Source organism: Coturnix japonica, chromosome Z (assembly GCF_054131305.1).
Source record: "Coturnix japonica strain WE chromosome Z, WE-NBRP24, whole genome shotgun sequence".
Taxonomy (NCBI): domain Eukaryota; kingdom Metazoa; phylum Chordata; class Aves; order Galliformes; family Phasianidae; genus Coturnix; species Coturnix japonica.
This window is the reverse complement of record NC_140702.1, coordinates 67253665-67266305: the sequence shown is the minus strand read 5'-3', so window position 1 is coordinate 67266305 and position 12641 is coordinate 67253665. Positions and strand designations below refer to the sequence as shown.

The following is a 12641-nucleotide window of genomic DNA, read 5'->3' as shown; positions in this document are numbered from 1 at the left end:
CATCCTTTGCTGCACAGCCACTGTGGCACCAGAGAGGGGTCCAGGCTGCACCCATGTCCCCGGGTGCTGGAAGACCCTTTGGTGTCGCTGCACCAGGCACACAAACTGACCCCACAGCTTTGAAATATCCCCATCTTTCTGTGGGCTCAGGTGGGCAGCAGCGAGACACGGGGTGGTGCCAGTGATCCCCAACCAACACAGCACACACAGACGTGCCCATCACGGCAGCAAAAGGGACAGCAACGGGAAGAAGGAGCAACAGTCCCCGCTCAGGAGCTGCCCCCGGCTGCGGGCAGGCTCAGGGAGGGCAGAGCATGAGCAGACCCTAATGGACAGATCCAGGACAAACAGACACACTGAGCAGCCCTGGCGACTCCCCATAGCAAACCCAGGGCAGGTGTGTGCCGGGTGCCCGCTGCTCCCCACAGCCCGCAGCCACCCTGGTCGCCGCGGTGCTGCAGGGCTCCCCCGGGTCGGTGTCACACCGCAGCAGCCTCCTGCAGGGGACGGGGCTCGTACTGGCCCTGCTGGGCTCCGTGGCACAGCGAGGTGCTGGCGGCTGCCCCTCCACGTGCTGCTGTCCCCGAGGTGAAGGCAGCGCGCATCCCCCGGGCCGGGCTGTCCCCACTCTCCAGGTGACACCGAGGACGGCGCACGTCCCCAGCCGCCGTGTCTCCATCCACGCACCGGGACCGCGGGGCCGCAGGGCTCCGCTCGGTGTCACGTCCCGTCCGCTGCCATGGCCGCGCTCAGGGCTGCAGGAGGTACTTCTCCTCGTTCCTCGCCTCGTCCGCGTCGGACGCCGGGCTCTTCTTGGGGCACGACGGGGTCCTGCAGGCCTTGCAGAGGATGTGGAAGAGGATGAGGATGAGCAGAGCGATGATGCAGTTAAAAGAGATGGCAACGACCGCTCCGGTGGACAGAGCCGCCCCCATCGCCGCCGCTCCGCGGGACGAAGCGGAGCCCCCGGCTCGGGACGCGGCCTCCGCCCGATGGCATTGGGGGGCACGGAGCGCACGGCGGCGGTGCCGGCGGCGAGCGGCGGGACGGCGTCACCCCGGAACGGCCCGGACGGCGCCGCTGCGGCCTCGGCGGCGCGGGAGCGTCGGGGCGGCTCGTCGGGCGGCGCTGCGGCAGCGCGGGGTCTGCTCGGCCGGGCACCTGGGAGCAGAGCGGAGCGTTACCGGCGGCACGACGGCACGGCACGGCACGGCGCGGCGCGGCACGGCACGGCACGGCACGGCGCGGCGCGGCACGGCACGGCACGGCACGGCACGGCGCGGCACGGCTCGGCACGGCACGGCACGGCGCGGCACGGCACGGCACGGCACGGCACGGCACGGCACGGCACGGCGCGGCACGGCACGGCACGGCGCAGCACAGAACGGCACGGCACGGCACGGCACGGCACGGCACGGCACGGCGCAGCACAGAACGGCACGGCACGGCACGGCACGGCACGGCGCGGCACGGCACGGCACGGCACGGCACGGCATGGCGCGGCGCAGCACGCGGCGGGCAGCGCCGGCTCCTTCGCACATCGCAGCCCCGACGGACCCGCGGGAAGGAGACGCCGACCTCCCTCCCCATCCCGCAACCGCAACAAGTCCCGTCCCGGCCCCGCACTGACCCGCTGCCGCCGCGCCCCGGGATCCGCCGCTCGGAGCCGCGTCCGCTGCTCGCTGTCCCGGCGCGGAGCGGCGCCGTGTCCCGCAGCCCGACTCGCTCCTCCCCCCGCTCCGAGGGGCGGCCCGGGCCCCGCACACACCCCGCCCACAACCGCCGGCTGCGGCCCCGCCCCCCCGCGCCGCGCACAGGCCGCGTGGTGCGTGCGCTGCACCGGGCGGGGATGGAGCAGCGGCTGCGATGGCTGAGCGACACGGCACAAAACACAACAACCGTCCCGGCACCTACACGTGCTTCCAAAGGCACCTCTGCGCCGCCGGCCGCAGGCGTGGGGCTGCGCTGTCCGCCCACGAGTGACCAGCGCGGCCCCGTGCAGTGCAAAGCGTCGGGGACGGTCCGAGCGGCTGCACCGAGGAACGAGCCCGGCACAGCTCCGTCCTGCAGCGGGTACGATGCAGATCCGCCGGGCAGCTGGGGACCCCTCGTGGCTGCCAGCAGCACACACAGCTGCGGGCTCTGCTGGCTGCTCCTGGTGGGCTTCGCTCGGGGAGATGCTCCATAGCCCACGGATAGAGGCCACGCTGGCACAGCAGCGCTGTGTATGGCCACGGCCCTGCGGCTCCTTCCTGCCCAGCATCACCTCCCACAGCTGATCCAGGAGCTGAGCAGTGGCACACGACGTGATGCTCCATCCCCTGCTCCATCCAGTCACATTCACACCAAGTATTCTCAAGTCTGCTCTTACAGACAGATAAAATACACCCTTGGCTTTCCCATTGCTAGAAGAGGTGAATGGCAAAGGAAAGCTTTCATCAGGGCCCACCTACAGGAGAAAAACGCCTGCAGCTGCACCCCATCAGTAATGCTGAGGGTGACCCCCAGTGCAACGTGGAACACATCACACATCTTTTGTCACTTACAAACTTTATTTTAAACCCATTCCTATGCATTACAAAGGAGTAGAAAGGGGAAACAAGCATCCTTTGGAGCTCACCATTACCACCCCTGTGCATTTGCCCCTGCCTACATGGTTTCAGGATGGTGATGACATTAGTTGACTCCTGCCAGAGGTGTAACCATCAGCACCAGAGGGGAAGTGAGAGGACAGAAAGGGATTGGCAGAATCTTTGCAGAAGATGATTGGCACACAGTGAGTTGCACCCCTGCAGTCCCACATCTAAACCATCAGAACACTGGAAGGCTTGAGCAGAAAATGGCTTCTCAGGCACGGGTGAAGTGTCCAATCCAGCCCTGAGCTGTGCCATCCACACAGAGGAGCTGCAATGATGGGCTGGCAGCCCAACCTGGGACACATCTCCCCTCTAGGAGCTGCCTCGTCTCCTGCCCATGCAAAGCACTGCCATACCTGGAATGCCTCTTTGGGCTCACTAACTGGATGCCAGCAATCCTCGCCCAAAAAGGTAAATCCCATATTTTCATCTCATCCCTGAGCCACAGGCTATGGAGTGAAGCCTGGCACCATCTGACAAGGAAACTTGCCAAAACACAATTTAGACAGCTACAATTTTGTCAATTTTGGAACAGTGAGTTCTCCTGTCTACCCCCCTAACAGATCTGGAAGCCTGTGTTCAGCAGCAGCTTTCCAGCCAGAGCAGCTGGCTGGTTTTTGTAACATCCCCAAGCTACACCCACAAGTGTCTCTGTCTCAGGACTTCACTCAGGACTCCCCAGGCCCTCCACTGGCACGAGGGTGCTTTCCCATGCTGCCAGTTCCCCTTCCTGCACCCTGCTTCCTCTTCATTTGGGCCTGGGACTCTGCTTTAAGTGTCTCAATCCAGAAGGCGTCAAAAGAGCCCGGAGCCTGATATCCAGGTTCCTGGGGATCGAGGGCGTCTTTGCTCAGCAGGACACATATGGCAGGAATGTTTCTCTTCACTGTCAAGGAATCCAGACCTGCCTCAGGCACGATGGGTTCCCAGATCTCCTCGATCTGTTTGAAAAGCACTTTGGTGATCTGGTGGAGTTCTTTGAGCCTTCTTTTCATGATCTCCACACACGTGATGGTTTTGCTGACAGCCTTGCCTGAGCCAGTGAAAAGGATCTGCCTCACTGAGTCCAGTTCCATCTTGCCAATGGCGTAGCCCATCAGATTTCTTATTTTACTTCCATCTTTCACTTTCATTTCAATGATATCAGGAGGCAGGTCAGTGAAAGGAAGAGGACAAGGCTTCTCCACGATTTTGGTCTTCTTATAGTTTTCCATTCTGCTGCACTGAAAAGGAAAAGCGACCCATGAATACCTGCAATTAGTGCTAATAAAAACCAGCCACTGTGGGCTTTCCCACTCAGCGAGAAGCGCAGCTGCAACTGTGGCTTCCAGCAACCTGTGCCAGCACAGCAGGGCTCAAAACTGAGGCTGCCATTGGCATCATTTCAGCCTCTGGCCACCAGGAAAGTCTCAGCAGCTCCACACACCTGTACCTGAGAAACTTCTAAAGGCTGCACAAAGGGCTTCTCGCTCCAATTACGTGCAGTCTTTGCTCCAAAGGGCACTGTCAGATTCTGTCAGCCGGACAGGGCAGATACAAACTATCCACCAGAACACCCCGATGTGCAGCAGTGCAAAGCACAGCAGTCATTTCCAGCAGCGGCAGCTCAGACACCGGCGGGCAACATGAATGCTGCCACAGGGGTCGGGACTGGAAGGAGCAGCGCTGGTTCAGCTGGCGGAATCCTTAGAAAAAGCAAATAATAAATGAAAGAACTCAGGTAAACGGGCCCACGCTCAACCCCCACCCCCAGGCCCACAGAGTCACACGGCTCCCCCCACAGGCACGGTGAAGGCCTCGGGCGGAGAGCTCCGACAAGGGGAGGCGGCCCAGCTCCACCATCCGGGTCCGGGGTGACGGGAACCGCTGTCCGGGCGGCTCTGCGGGTGCGGGAGGCGGACGGGCGGACGGGCTGCGGGGCGGGATGGGGGACGGGCGGCAGGACGGGCTGCGGGGCGGACGGAAAGCACGCTCACCTGCCGGCACGGCGACACTCGACGCAAAATGGCGGCCGACGCCAGGCGTGCGCATGCGCGGGGAGGGAGGCGGAGCGATGGCGCCGGGCCTGGGCGGGCTGTGAGGGCGGGGTGGGCCCGCATCTCCCAGCGCACAGCTGGGCTCTGGGCTTCACTAAAGATATGTTCACAACTCAGTAATTCTGTGTTCTGTACCTGGATAAATTGCACAGCCCAGGCACTACAGGCAGGGGGCAGCAAATAACTCTTTCTGAATAAGAAAGGACCGGCTGCGGCTCTGACTCGCTGCTGCCATTCTGATCAGCAAAGGCACGAGTTCCCATTCCCACAGGGCACCAGGAACCACCCCAAGAAGGGACACACAGATCACTGCTTCTACTTCATGCCAGGCGTAACGTTTCCTTATGACACATCAGCCACGGGCTGTTGGCAGCACGCGGATCTGCCCTCCTGAGCTTAACCAGGCATTCTGTGCCACTGATGCATTCACGGGAGGAAAAGACAAGCCAGACCAGTGTATTAGGGCTTTACTGTGATCCACAATAAGAGCAACAAGGGACTTTAAAAGTACATTACTAGCTTGAAAACATTAAAATAAAAGATAACATATTAATAACAGTGGCATATTAAGAGAAAACTATATGCGAACAGTGGCATATTGATGGTGCTGCTTTGATTGAGGGCCACAAAGCCAGGGTGCCCCCAGGAGTCTGTGACACCATTTGCAGTATACTCACACTAAGTATAAAGATACTGAGGCAAGAGGATGCAAGCAGCTGCTGTGTTCTCTTCTGAATAATGCAAGGCCAACAGGATCCTAGGACTTTGGTCTTCGCCCTCCCTGCTCTGCCATCACTCTGCTGCAGGTTTCACTTCCCTGGCTGCTTCCAGCTGTGTTAGTATTTCATTCCACTGGACAAACTGCTTGGAGAGAAGCAGAGTCTGGTTGTTCCTCTTAAGGAAAGAGAAGCAAAAACTTCTAGGAGGAAATAAAGGTTAGAGAATAGCCGGAGCACCCATCAGCCTGACAGTGCTGATCCAAAACCAATTCCTTGGAGGAGAAAAGGGTGAAGAAAACTGTGTCTACACAGCCTGCATAGACTCATACCAACTACACACCACTTCTAAGCACTGCATAGTGCTGCAAATTAAAGGTCTTGCTTCAGAAAAGAACATAACTACCCCACCCACTATAGTTCAGGATGTGTTTCAGCACTGGTATGAGATGAACTGCAAGGCTCTGGCAGGTCACAGGCACATTCAACTGACATGCCAGCTCCTTTGTGCTAAGCCACACTGTAAGCAGATCCATCACAAAAGCTTTGACTCACAGACGACACCCTGCCCTTCCTGTCTCGGATGGATAGTTCTGTCCCTCGGCACTGTAACAGGACTTCACTCCTGAGGTAAGTATAATAACAGGAACACAAACATCACTACACCAGAAAAGGTACCGGCCATTAAACCTAAGGCTGGGGATTGCCTGCTTCCAGCTACCTCTGACAGGGTGAGGTGGCACAAGAGACAGGTGGGCAGTTCAATCCAAGGCACCAGCTAAAAGGATACTGTCTTGTTGTAGTTTTCCAAGAGCATCTTGACTTCATCAGTAAACTGCTCACACTGCTCCTGCAAAAAACAGTGCCTTGGTGAATAAGCAATAAATAACTTAAAGGACATCTGTAATTCCAGGCAAGTCAGGAATTGTCCAAGGCCAGTACCAAGATTAAAACTCAGGCCCTGGCCATGACCACTCACTGTGCCTGAAAGAGTTTCAATAGTTGAAGGAAAGGCTATGAAGAAACACTCATGCTCATACAGTGCAAGAGCATCCATGCTAGACCGATGTGTGCTTTTTCTCAGCATCCATGCTCTGCCTGACTCCGAATGAAAACTCACAGCAAAACACAAAAAGGGGGCATGAAGTGCAACCCAGGCTACACCCTCAAGGGGTACTCAGATGGGGAAGGAAAGAGACAAGGTGGCAGCACTGATAGCCATATAGATAGACGTGCAACATTTCAGTGTCCTGGTGAAAAGCAGAACAGCAGCTGGTTAAACACACTTCTGCTTATTGAGACCACCTCTGTTTTAAGCAGGCTTATGGTAGGTAAAAAGCTTTTCCAACTCATAATCAATTGTTAGTAACCCTTCTTAAACTTTTTCCTTTTTTTTCCTTTTTTTTTTTTCTTGCTGCAGTTTTAAAGATGTGGTATAAATATGTCATCAGTACATCCACTATCAAATGGTTCCTTTTTCTGGCTAGTCAAGACTGTCATGAACATTCACATTACCTGTTGTTGTATCTGGATTTGAGAGAGTCGCTGTATTTTGGCTGCATGTTCAGGAGCCGCTGAAAGCACAGAAACCCATTTTTTTTGTTTTACATCACATAGGTTTAATTATAACAAAAAAACAAACAACCAAAAACCCCCCAACAAAACAGAACATTACTTCTTCAAGGGCAAGTCACAGCAAAGTTCTGCTCAGTGAATTGCTGATTGTGCTCCACACCACAAACGTGTTTTTAACACAACTGAAAAAAAAAACCCTACTAGCAGATAAAGCCACATAGCTACACTGCACATCAAATAACAAGTTTACTTGCTAACTACTCAAATTAGGGCGAGTTAACAGATGTCAACAATTAGATGAACACTGTAGTAAACATTAAGAGAAGCATCTCTGCCTACACAAGGAACACTGGTGTTCTGGATATAAGACAGCTCATAAGCAGAACCCAGAGAGTTACCATGGCCTGGGCATTGTACACAGTGCTTAGTCACAGTTTCGCACCTTTTGCCAAGCCACTGCCTCTAACCTCTTTATTAAACTATACAGTCACCTCCCTGACCCATTGGTGCAGGGGCCACATTCCCACCCCAGGTGTGTTTGGTAATAGCTAAGACATTCAGCAGTGTTCTATTAGACAGCAGAGACTAGACATGGAACGTAAGAGCAATGTAAGGGAGGAGCAGATATACCACCGTGTACCTATTTTACTCACAATAAGTTGTGTGCTTAGCTGTTCTCAAGTCTGAGGCTCATGAAAAAATAAACAATACTACACTTGGAGGATAGCGTTTGCAACTCAGACACCTGGAGAAGAAGCGGCATACCTTGGATACTGGCACTGTCTAAGATGGGCTCTAGGTTCTTCACCTGCTCCAGGAGGGCTACTCGGGAAGGAAGAGACTGTTCCTCTGATCAGGGAGAGATAATAAGAAATATTAGGAAACAAGACAGCACTTTGGCTTCTCACAAATATTGGTGTGTTAGTGGGTATGAACCTGTTTTCTGAACCATTTACACCCAACACACCATCAAGCAGCTTGGTAAATATAGAAAACAAAACTCATAGCCAAAGCTAGAGTAAAGGCATGAAAGTCTCTGACTACAGACTCGGAAATTCCCAAGTTACAGGAGCTCTTAAACAGGTCAGCTGTAGGCTTCACCTTGAAAAGGGACTTGTCCTACTCCAAGCTGTTGGCCAGCTGGAACTGACACTTGTATTCCAGCTCCCTTTTTTCAGTTATCTACCTATACAAAAAGAAGAGCTTGTTTCTGATTTCATTCAGCCTTTAGTGACGCTCATGACTACATTCTCATTCGTAATAACTTAGGTCAGAAGTATCTCCATGAAAATCCATTAACTATAACCACGACAAAGCTGAATGAAGTTATTTAGAGGCAAAGAAGAATGACGCTAGGAGGTATTTAATATATATCCAAAATCCTCCCATTTTTCTTGCAGCTCTCAGAGTATTTAAAAAAAAGGGCGAGGAAAACAGTTCAAGCTCCATCTTTTTCTTTTCAGCCTCATGTTAATTTAAAGATAAATTAATCTATAGTTAGAAGATCAAAAGAGATAAAATGACAGCATGGACATGCACAGGGGGCACAATGGGTGACAGACATCCTCATAGAAATCACATTTTAAGTAGCTCTAAAGAAATTTGCTTTTCCTTATATTTCTAACTAAACAAAATAACTCATCCCAATCCAGTTTAAAAAGGCAGCTTCTGTAGTACTAAAAATCTGTTTCCTCTCATTTTAAGCCATACCTGCCAAGATGAACTGCAGCTTCATAGTGTCTGGAACAGCCATTCTGTCAATGTACTGAGGGTCTAGGTATTTTATTACATCTTCAACTAAAGCAAAAAAATAGATTTGAAGACAAAAAGTAAGAAAAATGTTATTGCTTTTACAAGTGGAATTCCCCACTGTGCTACATCACACAAGGTTGCTTTGTAAACACTTTACATTTAGGGTTATTCTCATTCAGATTTGTGAATGCTTGCAGCACTTGAGGTGACTTTGGAAAGCTTTGACCAAGAACTTATAAATGACTCAAGCCAAATAACTGCTTTGTTACAGACATCTCCATCACTTACTTTTTGTTTGGCTAACAATACCAATTAAATCTGCTTCTTCCTGCTCTTGAAACAAAGCCAGAGAACTCTACCTCACCCTGGTTCCTAAAATTATTTAGGAATATACTGTTATTGTTTCCACACCTAACACTTATCACATACTTGGACCACACCAGAACTCCCAGTGCTGCTCACATGGTGCCAGGCCATGATTCTTGGCCATGCAGAAGCTCTGTCTTCACATTTGATGGTCCCTGGCTTAGAGAAGGCTCCACAGACATGATCAGCTGTGCTGGGACGGCATTTCTAGGGCTCCCACCACACACACGAGGGAGAGATGGTCTGGTGAGTGGTTGCTCACTACCCACAGGAAGTCTTTTCAGAAACTCAGGCCCTAGAAAACTTCCAGATGAATATTAGGCATGGCTGTGTAAAGCAAAGAGCGGGCTGCAGCAGTCTGTTCCCCACCTCCAGCAGCTCAGTGGATTAATCACATTACATACCAAACTCAAATGACATGCTGCAAGTTTAAAGCCAAATCAGCCCACTGTCAACTATCATCCACAGATCCATTTCCACCAGGCAGCTTTCCAGCCTCTCTCCCCCATAGACTGTGGTGCTGCATGGGACTGTTCTGAACAAAGTGCAGGACACTTGGACTTCTTGAACTTCATCCCACCAGCCTCAGCCCAGCAACTCAGCCTGTCCAGATCCCTCTGCAAAGCCATCCAGACAGATTTTTACCCAGAGAAAGGTACACCTGTTTAAGCCACACGCTGTCAACTTCTCCAGTAGAATACTGTGGGAGGCACTGTCAAAGGCTTTGCTAAAGTCTGAGCAAACTGCACCCATAGCCTTTCCCTCATCTACCAGGCAGGTCACCAGGTCATTGAAGGAGATCAGGTTAGCAAAGTATGTCCTGCCTTTTGTGAACTCATGTTGGCTAGGCCTGATCTCCTGGTTGTCTTGCACAAGCTGTGTAATCACACTCAAAGACAATCTGCTCCATAACTTTCCTCAATACTAAGGCCAATCTGACAGGCAGTTTCCTAGATGCTTCTTCTGATATTTCTTCTAGATAAGTGCCACAAGTCTCTAGTGAGGTACAGATCCAAGGACATTTCAGCTTCTCATTCTGTCTTGCCTGTCAGGGGGGTTGAGGGAACACAAGTCGATGGGAGGGAACAGAGCCAGAACAGCTGACCTTATCATTATGAGCTTTGAATTCCAGAGAACTAACTACATTAGTTAGAGAGCCACCCCACTAACTCTCCTCCCCAGCTTCTCTCTTCTAAAGGGCTTATAGCCCTCCACTGCAGCACTCTAGTTACAAAAGCAATTGTACCACTTCAGTGATAGTGACCATGTCATAGTTCTTGTGCTGCACAATGGCTTCTATTTTCTGCTTCTTGCCCTTATGTGGCAATTGATGTAAATGCTCTTCAGCTGAGGTGTTGTTCTCAGCCCTAGCTCTGATATGCTGCACCTAAACTCATTTCTAACAAGCCTGGTTTGTTCCCTCAATACCTTCAAACCTAGTTTAAAGCCATCTCAGTAAACTCCACCAACAGCTGGGCTGGAATATTTCCCCCCCATTCAGACAGGTGGATCTCATCTGTCATCATTTTCCTGCTCTTTTCAGTACTTTGCCCTGTTACTGAAGGAACTGAGGAAAGTGACTGTTAATGAGGGTGGACAGTGATAGAACAAGGGGGAATGGTTTTAAACTAGAACAGGGGAGGTTTACGTGAGATATTAGGAGGAAGTTTTCCAGGGTGGTGACGCATTGTTACAGGTTGCCCAAGGAGGCTGTGGACGCCCCATCCCTGCAGGCATTCAAGGCCAGGCTGGATGTGGCTCTGGGCAGCCTGGTCTGGTGGTTGGAGACCATGCACATAGCAGGGGGTTGAAACAAGATGATCATTGTGGTCCATTCTATGATTCAGCGAAACCACCACCTGAGCTCCTGCCCCTTCACCTAACCACCCCAATGCTGTGAATATAAGCAACCAGATGCCCCTCGCACTTTTCTGCTTCTAGGCAAAGCATGCCGAACCAGAACCACAAAGGAGCCATCTGATCCCTAAGGAGGGTTTACAACAGGCACCAATCACCCTCACCACCGCTCCCTGTCTGAGCCCAGCACGGCGCCCCACTCACTTTTCTTAAACAGGATCTTGATCCTCTCCCTCTTGCCCGCAATGTTGCTCAGCGCCACTTGCACCTTGACGAGCTCATCGGCCACCTGCATAAGGAACAGACCTGTCAGCCGCCAGGCCCAGGGGCAGTTGGATGGAGTAAGAACAGAATCCCGACCTTTGTCGGCTCGCAGGTTCCGACGCCCATACGCTGCTCCAGCTCCTCCATCCTCCACTGCAGCTGCTGCAGAGCCGCCATCTCCGCCGCCATCTTGCACCGGTAGCCGCTCAGCTTCACTTCCGTCCCGCCTCGGCCGGGTCCCGCCCCATCGCCATGGCGGCGCGTTGCTAAGGGAGGACATCGCCATGGCGATGGATGGACACCCCGGGCGGGAGGAGGAGGGAGGGCTGCTCTGAGACCCCCGGGGGCGGCGGGGCGGTCGATGCTGATTTGCACTGCAGAGAGATGGTTGTTGCTTCATTCCGGCGCCGTCCTTCAGGCGAGAGGCACTCGGGTGTGTTAAAAGCAACAGAGCGATGTCGGGACCTGAGCACACAGAGCCTTTGAAATCCAGGAGCCGCCTCGGGCTTTCCCCCAGGCCCCGGCCTGCCCGCATTCACCTTCCTCACATCGACCGCAGACACGTGGCGAGGAGCTGGGGAAGGCAGCAGCTGTCCCCCCCCTGCACTCACAGCCATAGGAACCCCTGGAAGGGCCGGGATGGATCCATGGACCACATGGACCACAGACAGAGGATTCCCAGGATGCAGAGACCCCAGAGCACCTCTCTGTCCCCCATGCTGAGAGGATGGGACTCCTTTTGCACCAGGGAGACCTGGGGGGTTAATGCCTCTAGGCCAAAGCCATCTGCTAATAGGAAGTACTTCAACAGCATTGCCAGCAACGCAATGGCTGAAGGTTGAGAGCAAAGCTATGCCCTGAAAAAGCCTTGCCCTTCTACAGGGCTGCTCTAAAAGCAATGCCTCCTGTTTTACTCTGTAGGCTTGCAATATCATAGGCTGATGTTGATGGTATGGCTTTGGAGGCTGAGCCCTCCCCACAGCATCCTGTTACATTTTGTTGACATGTGACAGATGGCAGCAGTTTGGCAAACGGTTGTCTGACATGGGAGTGTGTATGAAGGAAGGATGTGTCATTGAATTCCTTCCTGCAGAATCAGTTGTATTCGGTGACATTCGACAACACCTGCTGAACATTTATGGAAACCAAACAGTGGATCTGAGGTGGGAGGTTGTGCATTTCAGCAGTGGTGACAGTGACAGTGTGTCACCTCTGCTCATACAGATAGTTATGAGAGCAGCATCAGGCTCTTGTTCATTGCTGATGAAGATGCAGAGTTAACAGTGGTGGCTATTTTGCAAAAGCACTGTTTTGTAGCTGAGAATTTGCTCTATCAAATGGTGTTGTTGTGCTCTTTGCATCCATTGTCGTTTCAGTGGAAATAAATAGGAGATATTGCTTTTGGAGAAACCTACAGAGATGTGTTATGGCGGGGAGCT

The 12641-nt window shown here is 52.9% G+C and overlaps 3 protein-coding genes across 5 annotated transcripts; all 3 read right to left on the bottom strand.

Moving 5' to 3' along the window:
- Positions 1-607: 607 nt before the first annotated feature.
- ENHO (energy homeostasis associated) lies at positions 608-1070 on the bottom strand. The gene has a single exon (XM_085529743.1). It carries the CDS (start codon positions 933-935, stop codon positions 750-752), a length of 186 nt encoding a protein of 61 aa, XP_085385869.1. The 5' UTR covers positions 936-1070; the 3' UTR covers positions 608-749.
- A 1463-nt stretch (positions 1071-2533) lies between these two features.
- On the bottom strand, positions 2534-4667 carry RPP25L (ribonuclease P/MRP subunit p25 like). Of its 3 annotated transcripts, none has more exons than XM_015848416.3 (3): positions 4613-4667; positions 4063-4321; positions 2534-3859 (listed from the first exon to the last, which is right to left on the bottom strand). In XM_015848416.3, the coding sequence occupies exon 3, from the start codon at positions 3848-3850 to the stop codon at positions 3305-3307; it is 546 nt and encodes a 181-aa protein (XP_015703902.2). In that variant the 5' UTR covers positions 3851-3859; positions 4063-4321; positions 4613-4667; the 3' UTR covers positions 2534-3304. The 3 variants fall into 3 exon arrangements, with proteins under 3 accessions (XP_015703902.2, XP_015703901.2, XP_015703903.2); XM_015848415.3 differs by having other exon boundaries at positions 4069-4321; XM_015848417.3 differs by lacking the exon at positions 4063-4321.
- Positions 4668-5122: 455 nt separating this feature from the next.
- On the bottom strand, positions 5123-11416 carry DCTN3 (dynactin subunit 3). Its single transcript, XM_015848414.3, has 7 exons — positions 11299-11416; positions 11143-11227; positions 8674-8760; positions 7729-7812; positions 6904-6962; positions 6179-6238; positions 5123-5554 (listed from the first exon to the last, which is right to left on the bottom strand). Exons 1-7 carry the CDS (start codon positions 11389-11391, stop codon positions 5465-5467), a joined length of 558 nt encoding a protein of 185 aa, XP_015703900.1. The 5' UTR covers positions 11392-11416; the 3' UTR covers positions 5123-5464.
- Positions 11417-12641: the final 1225 nt, after the last annotated feature.

What these genes read in the sequence shown, in the direction of transcription:
- ENHO (XM_085529743.1), bottom strand. Translation starts at nt 935, where the DNA reads ATGGGGGCGGCTCTGTCCACCGGAGCGGTCGTTGCCATCTCTTTTAAC.
- RPP25L (XM_015848416.3), bottom strand. Translation starts at nt 3,850, where the DNA reads ATGGAAAACTATAAGAAGACCAAAATCGTGGAGAAGCCTTGTCCTCTT.
- DCTN3 (XM_015848414.3), bottom strand. Translation starts at nt 11,391, where the DNA reads ATGGCGGCGGAGATGGCGGCTCTGCAGCAGCTGCAGTGGAGGATGGAG. An exon ending in GCTGCAGTTCATCTTGGCAG is followed by an intron (nt 7,813 to 8,673) that starts GTATGGCTTAAA and finishes CTCCCTGATCAG; the next exon opens with AGGAACAGTCTCTTCCTTCC. An exon ending in TGGAAAACTACAACAAGACA is followed by an intron (nt 5,555 to 6,178) that starts GTATCCTTTTAG and finishes AGGAACAACCAG; the next exon opens with ACTCTGCTTCTCTCCAAGCA.